General features: G+C 47.1%; 1 protein-coding gene across 1 annotated transcript in view; it reads right to left on the bottom strand.

Moving 5' to 3' along the window:
* LOC131285898 (uncharacterized) overlaps window positions 1-15,813 on the bottom strand; it is a 29,102-nt gene extending 13,289 nt beyond the window's left edge. The window contains exons 1-13 of the mRNA XM_058314752.1: window positions 15,575-15,813; window positions 11,213-12,968; window positions 10,950-11,131; window positions 8,295-10,872; window positions 8,092-8,226; window positions 6,643-6,705; window positions 5,314-5,598; window positions 4,146-5,256; window positions 2,987-4,001; window positions 2,796-2,898; window positions 2,452-2,729; window positions 2,036-2,349; window positions 1,240-1,958 (exon numbers count right to left, since the gene is read on the bottom strand). Of these exons, the coding sequence (XP_058170735.1) occupies window positions 1,240-1,958; window positions 2,036-2,349; window positions 2,452-2,729; window positions 2,796-2,898; window positions 2,987-4,001; window positions 4,146-5,256; window positions 5,314-5,598; window positions 6,643-6,705; window positions 8,092-8,226; window positions 8,295-10,872; window positions 10,950-11,131; window positions 11,213-12,968; window positions 15,575-15,609 (8,574 nt within the window). The 5' untranslated portion in view covers window positions 15,610-15,813. The remainder of the gene's footprint in view (window positions 1-1,239; window positions 1,959-2,035; window positions 2,350-2,451; window positions 2,730-2,795; window positions 2,899-2,986; window positions 4,002-4,145; window positions 5,257-5,313; window positions 5,599-6,642; window positions 6,706-8,091; window positions 8,227-8,294; window positions 10,873-10,949; window positions 11,132-11,212; window positions 12,969-15,574) is intronic.
* Window positions 15,814-17,265: the final 1,452 nt, after the last annotated feature.

Genomic DNA, 17,265 nt, shown 5'->3' on the forward strand with positions numbered 1-17,265 from the left:
GTCAGCAGCTTCATTTCCTCATTGCTGACAATTTCGTTTTAATTTGGAGCTTATTCAATCATCAAGTCTTCACTCGTTCGTCCATGATGCCTCGTCAAATTTGGCCGGCCGTGGCGCTAAAGGGAGTTTGTCTCTATACCAAATGTCATTCCGTGAGCTTCTTGTTCGCTTCCGAGGAAGGGACAGAAGACGAGTACAATTGGGTGGATCACTACCGTAGGGCACTGAATGCGTACAACAAGCACACAAGCTAGAGGCTAGGGTTATAATATCGTTAAAACATATCCATATGCATAGTATTTTTAATGTATACGCGGGCGCGCGTGGCATACGGCAGCCACCGTTCTTTCCGTTGTGAACCGGACCGCTAGTTTCCCCAAACAGCATTACAACGCAACAGCACAACAAACTCTTCGCCATCACCGGTTCTGTGGTCTATTCCTTCACGTTCGTCTACACGTTCCTACACGTTTAACTGGATTATTGTAACGTCAATATAAATCTCTTTTTCGATCCAAGCATTCATATCGTGTGCAATTTTGAGGAACAAAAACAGTAGTCGCTGTCTGTCTAAGTAAAATTCTCGACCTACTACGATTATCAAATATTTCCTCCTCCAGAAGTATGACAAGTGCCCCGAAATGCCACCGGGGTACAGCGGTAAGTGTCGAGACGATGTTTAGTAGCACGGAGACGGTACACATTTGCTTCGAACAGTGGAATATGGAATGAGATCGATGCATTGCAGTAGTAGTTATAGTAGTAATAGTAGTAGTAGTAGTAATAGTAGTAAACGAATGCCATTTCATGGGATCATCATCAGTGCTGTGACTGACCATTGCCATTATGTGAGGAAACTGGTCGACATTGGGGGACCAATCTAGAGTTTAAAACAATCCTTCCTTATTTTCTAACACACGTTCGCACATACACGCGGATAAACTATTGACCCGAGCGTAATCGCAAAAAATATTTACATCCAATAGTAGCCGAGACCGTGGCCAGATTCGTTTACTGTTGTTGGTGTTGTTGCTGTTGCTGTAGCTGTTGTTGTTGCTGCAACTGTTGTTGTAGTTGTTGTTGCTGCAGCTGTTGTTGTTGCTGCAGCTGTTGTTGTTGCTGTTGCTGTTGCTGTTGTTGTTGCTGTTGCTGTTGCTGTTGCTGTTGCTGTTGCTGTTGTTGTTGCTGTTGCTGTTGCTGTTGCTGTTGCTGCAACTGTAACTGTTGCATGGCAACTACCGCCTCCACATTGACAGCAGCGGCCGTCAGTGCAGCCACTTCTTGGTCGTTCTCAGTTCCACTGCCAGTACTGCCGATGGTGCTCGTATAGCTGGCACTGCTGTACGACGATGATCCCGCGGTCATGCCCGGCATTTCAAAACCGATACGATTGACGACCATTGTGGGAGAGGTAAGATCGGTCGCCATCAGAACTTGTTGCTGCTGCTGCTGCTGGACTGGTTGTACTCCGATGGGAACCGATGGAGTAGGTGGAACCGGTTGTGCGACGGTCGGCTGACCCGGCGTGGCATGCTGAGCTGAGATCATTTGCTGAGGGGGTGTGCCAACGGCAGCTGCTGCTTGGGTTGGGGGTGGTCCAGAGGGGGCCGGTTGCGCTACCTGCGTTGGTTTCATGTCTTCCTTCTGCTGCTTGAGGAACTTTTCCAGTTCGAGGAAGTGACGCAACTTCAGCTCCTCGTGCTCGATGTGCTGCCTTTGGAGCAACAGTTGAAGCTGTTGCCGGGCACTGGGTAGCAGCTGCAGCCCGCATAGGTGGTTCTGAATGGCAACCAGATTTTGACCTATATCAGCGTTGGTAAACGAGGGCTCTGGTGGAAGCTGCTGAGGCTGCGGAGGTGCTGGTTGCGCTGGCAATACTTGAGTTGGTTGTTGTTGTTGCTGCTGCTGCTGAACTGGAGCATAGCCAGAACCGTCGACCATCGACATATGAACTGTATCTAAAATAGTAACAAGAAAAAAAATCAATTTGCGTGAAAAAAAACCCCCAAAACGCAAATCAAATAAGGGAACTTACTGCCCGCGTTAGCTTGCATTGCAACCGGCGTTTGCATATGCGTCGGCGTCTGTTGAATTTGAAGCCCCTGATGTCCCTGCTGTGGCTGCTGTTGTTGCATCATATGTGTTTGACTGGCCATTGGAACTTGTGTTTGTTGCTGCAGCGGGGCGACGTACGCATTTTGTTGCGGTTGTTGATGCTGCATCATTTGTTGCGATGGTGTCAGATTGAAATTTGGTGCCGCCGATTCCATGTTCGGTGTCTTTGGGAGAACTTGGTTTAGCTTAGCCTCCAGATCGTTAGTGGTAGGAACCTCACAGACCAGCGCTCCGCTACCTTGGCCACTGGCCGGTTGTTGTATCTGATGCTGTTGTTGCTGCTGCTGCTGCTGCTGCTGCTGCTGTTGTTGCTGCTGCTGTTGTTGCTGCTGCTGCTGCTGTTGTTGCTGCTGCTGCACGGATGGTAATGTTTGACAAGACTTTTCATCCGTCGGTGATGAAAAAGCGGTACAGTTCGGACTGTCGTATTCCTGCGGATTTATTGTCATTGCCAGTTTACGGTGCGGTTTCGTGTCTGCGGTTACCGCCCCGCGAGGAGATTCTTGTACGGTTTGCACCTGAAAGCGGGACACTTTGCGAATGAGCGGTTTCGCTTCGTTCGCAAACTTTGGCTCCACCTGCTCTACCGAGGGGCTAGTTACGGCGGACTGTTGCTGGGAGTAAATTAAATTATGGTTAATAACGGGCAGGGTGTCTAAAGATGAAGATTACACGCTTACCTGGGGATGCAAGGATTGCGCGTTGTCCGTTGTGACAACAGCCGACTTCGGTGTTTCAGAGCCAACTGTCAGTTGTGCTAGCTTCAGTTGCAAACCAACAAGGCTGCTAGAACTAGAAAAGCGGAAGTACGATTTAAAAAATACAGTGTAAAGATCAGCAGAATTGAAGAGGTGGTTGGTTTAATACATACCTATCGATGCGATCTATACTGCTCTGGTTAGACAGTTGCCTCTCCTGTTCTCGCTGCACCGTGGCAGCGTTTGGTGTGCCAGCATCCGTCACCTCACCGACCGGAGCGTCCGTTACTGGTATTGCCGGTGTGCTATTTATTTCGGCCGAGGTACGTCTCGAAACAATCGGTTTTTGCTGTAGCTCGACGTTGGACTGATCAGGTGCTGCATGGGCCACGTTCGGGTGCTGTGGTTGAAACTCTCCGGCCACCACCGCCGCATAGCTCGTACCCTCCACGATGTACTCTTGCGTGCGAGAAGCAAACTGATCCCCTTCAGCCGTCTGGTAGTTCGGGTCCGATAAGATATACTCTTGCGTCTGATAAATGATCACCTGCTGCGGTTGTTGCTGGTCGGACGTATTGGTTCCGGGTTGCATGGCGTACGGCGCAGGATGAGGAGAAACCATCGCCGACAATGCGTTAGTGCTGGCCTGCGAGGAAAGACCGGTTGATCCACCACCAGCATTCCCGCCCGATTTGTTTGTGTTCACATGCACGTGTGTTATATTTTCGAGACCGATTTTTAACTGCTCCAGAGTTTCCGGCATGCGACTGCTGCTGTTGGGTATCGAATCTCGCGCTCCCTGATCGATGGATGTCTGCGTTGACATCAATCCACTGGCAGGGATATTCTGTTGCGCCATCTGAACTTGCTGTTGTTGCTGTTGTTGCTGCTGTTGTTGTTGTTGTTGTTGCATCAGCTGTTGATGCTGCTGCTGTTGCTGGTTTTGCAATTGCTGTTGAATGATCGCCTGCTGCTGTATATGTTGATATTGCTGAAATTGCTGTTGCTGTTGTTGCTGCTGCTGCTGCTGCTGCTGATAGTATTGTTGCTGTAAGTCGTATGAAGGCTCGGCTTCCATAGGTATTATCATGCCACCCGCGGTGGAAATACTAGTCGGTTGCTGTTGCTGCTGCTGTTGCTGATATTGCAACTGCTGTTGCTGAAGGAGGGCGTGCTGGATAGCCAACTCCTGGTGATACTGCTGATACTGTTGTTGCATCTGCTGTTGTTGTGCTGCTGCATCTATGGCGTCCGCCACCTGTTGCACCACAGGAGCATATGATTGTTGTTGCTGAAGTTGTTGTTGTTGTTGTTGTTGTTGTTGCTGAAGTTGTTGTTGTTGTTGTTGTTGTTGTTGTTGTTGTTGTTGCTGTTGCTGAAGTTGTTGTTGTTGTTGTTGCATTTGCTGTTGTAGCATCTGTTGCTGCTGCTGCTGCTGTTGTTGCTGTTGTAATTCAAGATCTAAAGATTGTTGCTGCAGATACACCTGCTGTTGCTGTTGTTGTAATGCATCATGCAACTGAGTTTGAGTGTTTGCTTCCATACCTTGCCCGGGCTGAAAGGTGCTATAGTTCTCCGGAGCGGGTTGTTGTTGTGGCTGCTGGACAGTTCCAGCATAGGGTGCTGGTGGCATGTCTCCTCCAGAAGCCGCGCTATCGGTCACGATGTTTGTGTCTCCCGTACCGAAAGTAGAAGGTTTAGGAGACGCATCCACCGTCGAAGGGAGACATTCATTCTGCTCTGCCGCGGCTCCTCCAACGGCCACCGAAAGGACCACTGGTGTCACGGAAAACCGTGACAGTTTACGCTGTTTCAGCTGCGGCGTAGTTGCGACCGGCGTCCTACATTGTTCCGACAAGGGAGACTCAATGTTTGCTCCATCCATTGCTGAGGCTGGCCCTTCTTCAGTCTTAGACGGTGGTCCACCTGCCGCCCGGATAGCCTCAACTGTCGCGCCATTTAGCGCCGGTGACGAATGTATGCTTTGACTAGAAGATTCGGCCACCGGTAGCTGTTGTTGGTTATCAAACGTTGGTCCGCCGCCATCTTCTTGGGTGCTGGCGGAATTGATAGCTTCTGCTGTTGTGGTTTCTGATGGCACTGAACTAGATATAGTCTCTGGACGATCCATCTTCTCGATCTTGGTCGAGTTCTGCTCGGCAAACTCTACGTCGGTTGTACCACCGTTTCCACCCGGACCGTTCGCGTCTGCCTGCTGTTGCTGCTGGTCACCGGGCTCACCGAAACTGAGCCGTTGATGTAGGATACTCAAATTGCTGCCCGATGTGATCGTATTTTCTGGAGTGTTTTCGTGCGACGTGTAATCCGTACTGACGGTGCTGGCTTTTCGCGAGTTTTCATCGCAACTGCTGTTGTTATCGTTGGCTCCGTCGTCCATCGTATACGTCACCACGCTCGTAATGGTAGCTGCCGCCTGCAGTTGCTGATGCAGTTGTTGCCTCTGCTGCTGTTGCTGTTGGTCAGCAGCAACACCGTTTACGATGTTAGCGTCATTATTATACTCCACGTCCGGCTGCTGCGATGGAGGAACCTGTGAACCTGTCGGTGCAACCGTGTCACCGCCATCCAGCGATGGTGTCTTCTCCAGTTCACCGTTTGTCTGCGATGTAGTGATCGCTGAAGCGGGCTGCTGCTGTGACAAGGGAGACGATGAGGACGATGAGGTCGTCGTGCTGGAAATGCCCGTTCCCAGCGCTTGCCGTTCGATGATCGTTGGATCGAAGATGTGCGTAAAGTTGGACGCGGTCGTTGATGTTTCGTCACGCTGCACGTGCCGAAGCAATTATGCATGAATGGAAAAACAAAATGGCGATTAATGAAACGATCAGAGAGCAGTTCGCATTTGCAAGTAGCGTTTGCAAACGTGTGTTTTAGAGGATACATTCGGTAAACGGTAATTTACCTCTTTTCGAAAATTTTTGCAACAATTACAACTAGCGCTTTAATGACCATTTTCATAACATACTTAAGTTTTAAGTTAGCAAAACCAAAGGGAAAATAAAAAAAAGCAAACACGGAAAGTGCACCCATGAAAAGCTGCAAGCACAGAAAGCAATGGTGCAATGAAAACATTTTTCCAATTTAAAACTCACTACTTTTTAGAACTATTTAAAATGTCATAGCGTGTGCTTCAATTGTTGATCTTTAAATAAGTTAATCAAGTTTCACTCCTAGTAGTTTCTCCTTAAGTGCTAGAAAATCTCAAATACAATCTACAGTGTCAAAAGTTTGAACTAAAGTTAATTTTGAATGGGAGAGAAAAGTTAACCATTGCTATGATATCGAAAAAAAAATTATAGGAAATTATTATGAGTAATCAAAAACGAATGAAATTAAGACATACTTTCACACCAAACTAAGTATGGGAAAGTAAGAGCAAAATAAAGACTAGAACTGAAAGCGCAAAATGATTAGCTCACATTTGCAAGCGCACACAATACGCACACGCACAACCCAAAAGGAAAACAAATCGCGTAAGAAACAGAAGCGAACAGAGAAAAAATGTGAAGAAACGTGAGCATGTGGCAATATAAGATGAACAATTATCGCATCAACCATCGTGTGTGGTTGAACAATCGAATCGCGCACGCACAAATGGACATGCGCCTATCAAAAAAATCAAGAAACAAATGGAAACACACACACAAAACAGGAAACACACTGGCATACACAATGAGAGAAAACGGGTTGAAGGGGGAAAAACGGAAGGACATTCGATCGGAGGAGAGAGCACAAAAAACGAGATTATCATTATAAAACGTAGAAGCAAAAAGGGCAAAAAGTTTTTTTTTCAGTATCCTTCACTTACAGATCTGTGTCTCTGGTGTGTTTTAAAGGTCGAACGCTGACGTGTTAGAGACGCATGGCGCACCTGTTGGTGGTGGTGGTGGTGGTAGTGGTGGTGATGGTTGTGGTGGCATTACCGTTGAGGACAATTTTATTTTTTATATATTTTTGAACAAAATGTGTAATGGAAGGAGGAAGAGTAGTTGTGTCATGTGGGGGGCATTATTTTTTTTTTCGTAATCAACGACGATGAAAGTACACGAGCAATGCGACAAAGAGAAAGAAAGTATTAATAAAGAGTAAAGAGATTTACGACTTATCATATAAATTACATTAAAGTGGGAGGTTTATGGAAAATGTGTAAACTCATTGGAATATCATGGCCGTTGGTGCGCCAGTAATTTTGGCCACGTGTGCTACAAGTCTTATTTTTTTAAATAAAAGCGTGATAGTGGTGTACAAAGAAAAGAAAAACTAGTTCAAGAGAGGTTAAAAGCCAGCAGTGCAAGCTCTATCACCTTGCATATGTCGCGAAAGAAAAAGTTTTCCATAACGGTTTCGTTGCTTTGTGGAAAGCTTTCTGCGTTAACTATCGTGAGTAGTTTTAGAAGCATTTATCATATAATAACCTAAGAGTTTCATACTTTTTAAGTATTAAAATACAACAATAGACAATGATACAAAATCACCTAAACCTTTTGAAAGGAAAATAAAAAAAAAGCAAGTTTATAGCAATTCAAACGTAAAACTTATCAGTTGTTGTTTCTATCGATTTGATAGTTCTAAATATTCAATTACACTGTCATGTGTGTGACTTCATTCCATTTTTTTGTATATCAAACTTGATTATCAAAAGGTAATTATGCTTTATACAGATTTGTACTAATTTTCCGGTTACTTTACATGTGTAACGAAACTTCGCAACGGAATGAGAGTTTAGTTCAGTTTGCAGTAAATCAGATAAATAAACACCGTAATACACCCAACTAGAGAGGCCGCCCCGCTCAACGGATTTTGTTCCTGGCGTTGTGTAGCAGCAAAATAACCAAAAACGGAATGGAAAAAAAAAAATCCGCAGAAAGCTCGTGCTTGCGCTCTTATTATTATAGCACACCAGATAAAGCACAGCCGTAATCATCCATGAATATTGGATTGGGGAGGGAAAATAGAAAACGAATGAATGCATACGAAGCATTGGTGTGCGCGTTTTTTTTTTCAGATACCACTCTCCTTTCCTAAACGCTCGAACTCGAACTGATGTGAAGGAAGGATGGAAAATATACTTCTTTCAAAAATATTCACACAGAGATATACACACACACACACACGCACACACGCACGCTCACACCAATAGCACGTAACGTTTTGATAGGCGCACCTATAATGTATGTGTTTGGTGATAGAAGAAGACACGGAAAGGAGGGGAAATCGGGAGGATGGCCGAGAGGATCGAGTTGTGGTCATCTCTTACCTTCTCCGACGAACGTCGGTAGCACTGGGAGGCGACCGGCAGTTGGTTGGGATTTTCCTTCAGCTGCCGCTGGATGTCGCGTACCATTTCGATGAAAACTGTCGTCTGTGACTCGCTCAGTAGGTCGTCGCTGACCTGCAAAACGGAGGGAGAAGATTATCAATGGCCGGGGAGAGAACCGCTGCAAAGAGGGTGGCACTTACTAGATCACGAGCAACCTCCACCGTGTTGACGTTGGTCGGATCGAACTTGAACTTGATCTTTTTCGCACGGTTTTCCATCTCGCACTCGATGATGTTGTTTTCGTAGCCGAGCACGTGCAGCTTCGGGTTTCGCTCGGTCGAACGCTGGTTGCGTCGTTTTTTAATTTCATTCGTCAGCCGCTTCGGAAGCGCTGCTTGTGAGGCAGGCATGACCGGCGTGCCGGCCGTGGCTGGTTGATCGAGTGGACCGGGAGTGCCTGGCGTACCACCACCCGCTGTTGTTGTTGTTGTTGTTGTGGCGGCGGTTCCTATCGCAACCGCCGAAGCCATAGCTCCACCGTTCGAGTTAATCGATGGAACATTGCTCAACAACACCGTTTGCTGCTGCTGCTCTTGCGGGACAATCGTCTGTTGCTGCTGCTGTTGCTGTTGTTGCAGTTGAACATTCTCGTTAGCCAGCGCTACGGGAGGAGGCGCTTCCACGATCGGCTGTTGTTGAGGGGGTAGTAGTGGCTGCTGTTGCGCTGGTACCTGCAATGGGGCTGGGGATTGTTGTAGAATCTGTTGCATTGGCATCGTCTGTGTTGTTTGAGTGGTTTGCATCGGCTGCTGCTGCATAATTGGAGGCTGTTGTTGTTGCTGCTGCTGCTGCTGCTGCTGCTGCTGAACGAAAAGCTGCTGTTGGGGTAAAACCTGTGCTTGTTGCGGCTGAGGATGATGCATAATGATTGCCGAAGAGCTTTGCTGTTGCGGTTGCTGCTGTTGCTGTGGTGTTCCCAACTGTGTTGGCATGGATTGATGTAGCTGTACCGAAGGATCCGTAAGTTGCTGTGGTAAGTAAACTGGCTGCCCGGTCGTTTGAATCGGCTGACCGTGCATGAGAGGCGCTTGTTGTTGTTGTGGCGGTGTCTGTTGTACGTATACCGTTGTTTGCATCGGTTGCTGCTGTTGTTGGATAATCTGCCCCGGTTGGTTATGAATGGGGAGGATTCCCTGCAGCTGTTGCTCCAGGGTGGAAATCTGTTCTTGAAGCTCCGCTTGCTGCTGCTGCTGCTGCTGCTGTTGAAACATGGCAAAGTTTTGCTGCTTCAGTTGAAAGATTTGCTGCGCCAGCTGCTGCGAGCCGATTTGGTTCATAAACTGCATCGTAGTGGAGCCTTGCGATTGGCCTTGCTGGGGGTTGCTTAGCTGCTGCTGCAGTTGTTGCTGAAGCTGTTGCAAATACTGTTGTTGCTGTTGGTGCTGTTGCGGGTCAATATATATCTGCTGTTGCACGTACGGCTGCTGCTGCGGGTTGACAACCGCTTGTGTTTGCTGAGATGGAGTCATTTGATTAAGGAACTGTGGCTGTGGTTGCGTTTGTTGTTGCTGTAAGGGATGCTGCTGTTGCATCGAAATCGATTGGTTTACGATGTACTGACCACCTCCCATAGGTGGAGGCTGTTGCTGATAGCTCTGTTGCTGTTGTTGCTGCTGCTTTAGCTGTTCATTACCGACCGGTGCCGAAATCTGTTGCTGATAAATTATTTGTTGTGCCTGCGCTGCCGGAAGCGACGCGGGTTGGTAGTAATTTTGTGGAACTTGTTGCTGCGGTTGTTGTGGTTGTTGTTGTGCTGGTAGAACCGTATTCTGCTGGTTTAGCAACTGTGGTACCTGCAGCTCCGTAACCTGCAGATCATTCTCCATCTGCTGCTGCATTTGCTGTTGCTGGTACATTTGCTGCGCTAGGAGGGCTTGCTTTTGCAGCACTTCCTTCTCCTGCTCGACCTGCTGCTGACGGGCACGTTCTTCCCGCTCCTTGAGCAGCGTTTGTATCTGTACCTTGAGATTTTTCGCCACCGTCTTCGAGTCGTCCTCCATCAGTATGCCCGACTTGTACATTTCGCTCGCAATCTCGTCCGCATCGTCCACGCGGATGTCGAAATCGAACTGTATCGCTTCGTTCTCCTTGTGCTTGTTGACGCGCTTCTTCGGGTCCATGATGCGCAACCGAAACTCCATCCGCACGTTGTCCGGGCTCGCCAGGAAGGCCTCCTTCGATATCGGCTCCAATCGGATGCCGATGTCCTCGCAGAAAAACTCAAAATTCAGCAGCTCCTTGCACGTCGGCCGGCCCTCCTTCTTGTCGTGGATGCACCGCTCGATGATTTCGCGCACCTCCGGATTTTCCACCTTCTCGAGGCTCTGCGGCTTCACGCCCGACGTCACCTTCTTGTAGATCTGGGCCGGTGTGTTGCACTCGTTGTACGGATACTCCGACGTGGCCATCTCCAGCATGCACATGCCGAACGCGTACACATCGACCGCCTCGTCGTAGTGCTCCTCGTACATCTCCGGTGCCATAAACTCCGGTGTGCCGATCACCGACTTGGCGAAGCTGCGATTCTTCAGCGTGGCTAATCCTAGATCACCTATTTTAACACTCCCTGTCGTTCCGGTTATAAAAATATTATCACATTTCAAATCACGATGGATGATTGGCGGCGTGCGTGAATGTAGGAAATGCAAACCCTTCAATATTTGCCGACACCAGGATTTCAGTACTTTCGGGTTGATTTTCTTAAACCGTCGCAAGTAGCTGGAGAAAAAGGAATAAAATTTAGAATGAAAAAAAAGAAACATTCACACCCACAACGGAGTTCACGGAACACTTACGATTTCAACGTGCCGGATAGCATAAGTTCGGTCACCAGAACTATGTTTTTCTTCTTGTTTCCGGCCATCGGTGCCGCCTCCCAGTAGTTGTAAAAGCGCACAATGTTCGGATGCTGCAGTTTCTTCAGCATTTCGGCCTCCTCCCGAAAACGTGCCCTTTCGACACGGTTCACTTTTTTCTCCTATGGGAAAAAATAAGGAAGGGTAGCGCAGTTTGTCGTAAGTCTGTGTGTTTAATTCTTCTGGGGATTCAATGCACTTACCAGCAGCTCGCACCAAGCGACTGCAACGCCGGTCTGTGTATCCAAACCCCGGTACACGGTCTTGAAAGACCCCCGGCCAACCTCCTTGTCGTACTTCAAAAACCGCCCGCACGGTGAAATTCCGATGGCCTCGTCCTCGTCGTCCTCTTTCTTTTGCTGCTTGCGCTGCTCCTCAAACTTTTCAAGATCAAAGATTGGCCCAAAGACGAGCTTCTCGTCCGCGGGTTTAAACTGCAGCGCGAGATTTTCCGCCTCCCGGCTCAGTATCTCGATGTTATCGTCCAGGTTGCGTGGGTACTCCGTTTCGATCGTCTCGGTGCACACACCGTTCTCGGAGTACATCACCGACATGGCAGTATTCTCCAGGCTCTTCCGCACGAATCGTAGGATGGTGCGGGTTTGCGATCCATCCGATTCGCACGATGCTCCCTCCTCCCGGCGTTGCTGTGCCGCCTCTGACGACCGCAACTGTACAGCACCCTCCTCATCCTCTACGTGCTCTACCTTCTCCTTGCTTCCAACGCACGAATCTTTCTCCTCATCCGTCGTCCTCGAGTTGTCCTCGAGATGGTGGTTGGACAGCTGATGACCTTCCCCCTCGATACCGGAGTCATTGGTAAGTGCCTTCGAGCGGCGAACTTCCTTCTCTTCCTCCATGGCGACAGCGTCCGCCGGCGAGTCGTGCGGCTTCTCCCCGGCTTCTTCCACTTCCTTCACCGCTGAATCCAACGGTGGCACGACGCCGCAGGAGGAATTGTCATCCTCGACCGTGCCCTCGTCCACTTCCCGTTTGCCTTCATCCTCGATGACGATGGATTCTTCCACCTGCTCAGTAGCATCCACCACCGCGGTGGTCGGCGTCGCGGCGGCAGCGGTGTTGTTTGCCGCCTTCGACATTATCGTATGTCGTTGGTGCGAGAAGATTCTTTTCTTTGGTGACGCTGCTTCACTGGCTGCTCCATCTGAATCCTTCCTGTTCTTCCGACTAGTCGGCGTTGTGTCACGCGGCTGCTGCTGGTGTTGCTTGCTGGGCGTCTTCTGTTGTTGTGCTTGCCGTCTTTCGTCCATCTTGTCATCGTTTTTCTGCTGATGCGATTTTTTATCCCCGGGAGATGCGCGACGGTGAAAACTTCCACCTGTTGCCGCTCCTCCTCCTCCTCCACCACTGGTGGTGTTGTTTGCCAATCCGCCTACCGAAGGAGTTGATGAAGCCGTGGCGGGCACGACGCTACCACTGCCGGCGTTGGCGTTGGCGTTGGTGTTTGGTGTGGTGGTGGTGCTGCTGCTACTACTGCTGCTGTGGTCAAACACTCTTGAGATTAGAGCCCCCGTGTTGGCTGCCGTTTGGTTCGTACCGGAAGTACTCGATCGTGTCGTGTGAAGAAGATGTTGATGATGCCGCTGGTGTCTTAGTGTGCTGCAGTTGTTGTGGTTGTACGTGATCGTATTATTGTTGTTGAGCACGTTGCTGGTGCTGCTGTTACTACCACCTCCACTACTACCTCCTGCACCACTCGAGCTGGCGGTACTGCAGGCACCACTTGCACTTTGACTCGCGCTGCTGCTAATGCAGGGGTTGTTGTTGTTGTTGATGCTGTTCAGGCTTGTAGACGATGTCGATTGACTAGCGGAACGCAATCTCCGTACACGGTAGCTGCTGCTGCTGACCTGCTGGCTACTCGTCGTGGTGGAAACTCTCGTACTCTGCTGGTTGTCTTGACTGTTGCTTACATGTGACGCTGCCTGGACCGAATTGCTGTGAATCATAGCAAAACAAGATAAAACTGTTACAACTTTGTTGCCAGATAATATCGTTTCTTAGGCAGAAAAAGCAACGCCACAGCTTGAGTGTAGGAGAGTTATAAAAAAAGGTCAAAAAGGGTGCATCAACAACACAGGGGTGGTCCACCTTAAGCAAGCGCATCCATTCATATGAAGGTGCAGCCTGGAGAGCAGCTCCCTAAGGCCGCGAAACACTGTGCACATATTGTTGTTTGTGAAACACGCAAGAGGACGCAGTTATGACGCAGGTCGTTGATGATCATCAAGGCGGGCGGGCCTTCGTCTAAACCACACACTGATCACTACCGAAGCGTGCTCTATGAACTGATCCTCTTGCCACCTGGGTCAAGTGCTGGTGCGACGTACTGAAGAGCCATAAACACCCCCATATATTTCAAATAGAACCTCGCAACACTCGTGTGGTGTAGAAGCAACGTCAAACAAAATTGACGATTTTTGGCGGGGATGAGCCACCATTGCATTCTTTCGCCATCGATCAGCTTCGGAATCGAAGCCCAAAGCCAAGTTCCAATGATATTTACTTTCGGTTTCGAAAAAGGAGGAATTCACTTCCCTTCACTTTTGGAAAAGCAAACTAATGTGCGTCTTGGAAAAAATACAGTTGATATTACATTTTTCAAACTCTCAAGGTTGAGAGTTTTTGTTATCAGAAACTTGAGAAGGAAGTGGAGAAGATAAGAACCTCCCTTTAAAATTGAAAAATTTTCGATCTCCCAAAACTGCGCAGAGAAAGCCGCGAACATGTCGTCGGAAAGGCATTAGAAGAATGGTATGTGGTTTGAAATATATATCATAGTAACCCTATGGAAAATAAATTACTCATGCAACTCAAAAATTAACTTCATTTACCTTAACTATTTCGTATGTTCGTACTGAGTATTGCGCCTTTCATTATGGCCAACGAACTTTCAACTCATGCCTCAAACGATTTTTTCTATTATTACGGTAGTTTCCATTATCTGTGCACTCTTGCTCGTTTGCTTCATACAAGTCCGTTTAGTTTGGGTTTTTACTGTACTTAAAAAAAGGAACGAAAGAATTAAAATGTTTCTGCATCAGTATTTTTCTCCGTTGTTGTTCGCTTCTTAAGCTGGATGCTCAACGGGGTAAACACCATTTTCAGTTTGAACTAAAACAAACAGAACACACGGAAAGGGAAGATGCAACCTTCCCTTTCGCGAAAAACGAGCCGGAGCTCTTTGATGTGCATCGAGAGCACTGTTTATTATCGGAAGCCAATGTATGATCAACTGTGCTAAAACAGGTAGGCGTTGGATCAATTGTTTTTTTTTCTTTATTGGCATTTATGGTCCGTTAGTGGGGGTACCGCGTGGAGAAGATTTTGTTTGTTTCGAAATGTGAGTTATTGGTGCTCGAAATAGATGGCCGAGGTAAAATGATGGTGTGCAATCGGCTGTTGATGTGAGTGCTTGATGTTTCTCGCAGCGAGAGTGATCATTCACGTTCCTCTGAACGCAGATAATATGGACGGGACAGCAAACAACACCAAACGACTAACGAACGACTGAGTGATCCGAAAGAAAGCAGTGAAAGGGATGATACACAACTATTCTTATCACCGGGAAGCGCAACGTTGCGGTAAAAATAACCTCCGTTCAGCATGGTATATGAGCATCACGCGGTATGGCCGCGGCTGGCAAAAGTAAAGAGCGAACGATCCAAACCGTTTGCTCCCTCGTGACGTCACAAACAAAGTGTCTGATGAAACTGATCGCAATGAAAAACCGCGCTTTGACAGCGAAGAACGCGAACGCTTCTTCGACGGGTGTTAAACGATGAATATTTACTCACTGCGAATGGCCTCTCCAGTGTCAGCAGGCACACGCCAACAGCAAAGGCCAGTCAACCTGTTGCTCGAGAACAAACAAGGAGGAATCCCAACAATGCCACAATCTACACTGGCAACGGGAATGGTGCGGTGGCGCAATCGAACCGCACCACCATTGGGACTCTTCAGAAAAAAAGGGGACGAATTCCCCATGCATACGACACTGATCGAAAGAGAGACAGGAAGAGAACCTTGGCTTCCGTTTAAGATTCTAAATGTCAACCCCGTCGCTGCCTTCTCCTACACCGTGGTACCATCGTCGACAGAATCGTCGCCATTTGTTTGGCCACGAATTGCGAACTTGACTTTTGAGTTCTACGTTGGTGGCGTGTTCGTTCGTTGGTGTGCTACCTTTGGCAGTGCCAATAAAATACACGTCACATTCTGTCCCATTTCAGGTCATTCGCTAATCAGAAAGGTTAACACACAGCAGCCCGGTGGGGTGGGCATGATAATAATTTAAATTGTAACAGACCACGGGGCCGCTTATCAACCAGGCAAGCGAAGCGTGGGAAACGGAAAGAAGGAACCCGGTACTGATCTAAAATAAAACCACACAGATAAGTTATTCAACCTTTTTTAACGCCATAGGATTTCAAGTCAAATCAAACCCATGTAAAGTGATCCAAGTAAACCACAAAGAGTATGAGAGTTTCAGCCATACAGCTTTCATGGATAGCATTTGTAAAACACACGCAAATGGGACTTACCTTCTGCCAAAACATGATCTTTTTGTTGCTCCCATTTGTACGGCATTATTGCAACATACTATCCCTAATGTACTGGACGTGTTTTGACTGCCGGCAACTACTTCCAATGAAAATAACGTTCTCCGCCGAATACACTCTCCCCCCCCGGAAGCTTCCGGTAGTTCGTTGAGATCGATCGGAGAGATCGTTGATTTACGCGCTGGTTCGTCCTTGCGTGAGGTTCGCACAATCTGTGCGGTCTGTCGTTACGGCAGACGTTCTTCTTCAAGCCAAAAACGAGTTGATTCTGTGGTTTGTGGTTATCTGCTACCCACTCAAAAACACTCTGCAGTGGCTCTTCTTATGTGTGTTTTTTGAATGTGTATGTGTGCGTGTGTGTGTGTGTGTTTGTGTTGTGTAATTTTTTTTTCTAAATTGCTTGTTGCCAATATGTTAGCGGTATAGAAATTTTGAAAATGCTTTACCTTGGCGCTTCTACTCTTTTCGTACTAGACACTTCCTTCAGTATATTGTTAAGCTGTTCTTCTTCAAGACTAGGATAAGTTGTAGGAATTCTTTGGGATTTTCGAACCGATTCGAATGAGAAGAAAAGTATAAATAAAAATTAAAGCTGTAAAACTGAAGGAGAAAAAGGGAGAAACTCAAAATAAGAAAGGGGAAATAAAAAAAAAACTAAACACAAAACTGCGGATTAAATTGGATCTAAACGTGTAGTGCAAAAACGAGAAAAGTAAAAGTATTAAAATCTATCGTAGGTTACTAGACACCAAATGGAAGGAACACAGAAAAACTAAAACAGATCTCTTATCCACCAAACGCTAGAAGGAACTGCCAGAAAAGCTCTCAATTCAAACTAAAAAAAAAGAGTTGACAAACTGATTTACTGGCCTTCGAAATATCGAAAATGGCGTAAAAAGCGTTTTGCTAACCGTCTTTCAATCCACTAGAGTTCCTGCGAGGAACGTGCAACTAATGTTTTCGAAAAAGAAAACAACTGATGGTGTATCAAATGGTGTGAAGAAAGATGAAAACAAATGCCCTTAAGTATATACTAAATTTAGCTCTTAATGACAATGCAGATTAAAAATCAATTTTAATCCAAACCGCGGTTATAAAGCTTTTTAGCGAATATAAGTACTATGTATTACACGTTCATACGGTATTAAATTAAATGAAATTGTGCAACTTTTTCTCGTGCCCGGAACAAAACGGATGGATTTTTAACGCAGTAATAGGAAACAATACACACTTGACAACGTATGAATATTTAACAGTATACCGTAATCAAAAGACGACTTCCTTGGCTTTCGCCTCAGCCTTGCCGACCAATTAGAACATTTCCCTTTCGCGGCGTGTAAATATTTAGCAAAATATTTTCTCTCTATATCTCAGATGTGCAGCTTGCGGAAAAACAACTTTCTCTCTCTTTCCCTATCGCCTCCCTTCGGATAACGTTTTGATGCTGGCTGATGTAAATATCTATGTCTGTATATAATTGCCTAATTCTGTTGCTTAGTTCAAGAAGTGCTGATTCACTGCAATTGAAGTATGCTGTGCACAAGGATTCAACCTCGTTGTTTCCAATCCAGCACTTCTTATCTGTCGTAAAATACACAATTTTAAACGCTTGCCTTTGCCCGTTTAAAAACACGTCCTTTCACTGCCCTGCAGTTTTGAACAAGTGTTGGGTA

Source organism: Anopheles ziemanni, chromosome 3, assembly GCF_943734765.1.
Source record: "Anopheles ziemanni chromosome 3, idAnoZiCoDA_A2_x.2, whole genome shotgun sequence".
Lineage (NCBI taxonomy): Eukaryota > Metazoa > Arthropoda > Insecta > Diptera > Culicidae > Anopheles > Anopheles ziemanni.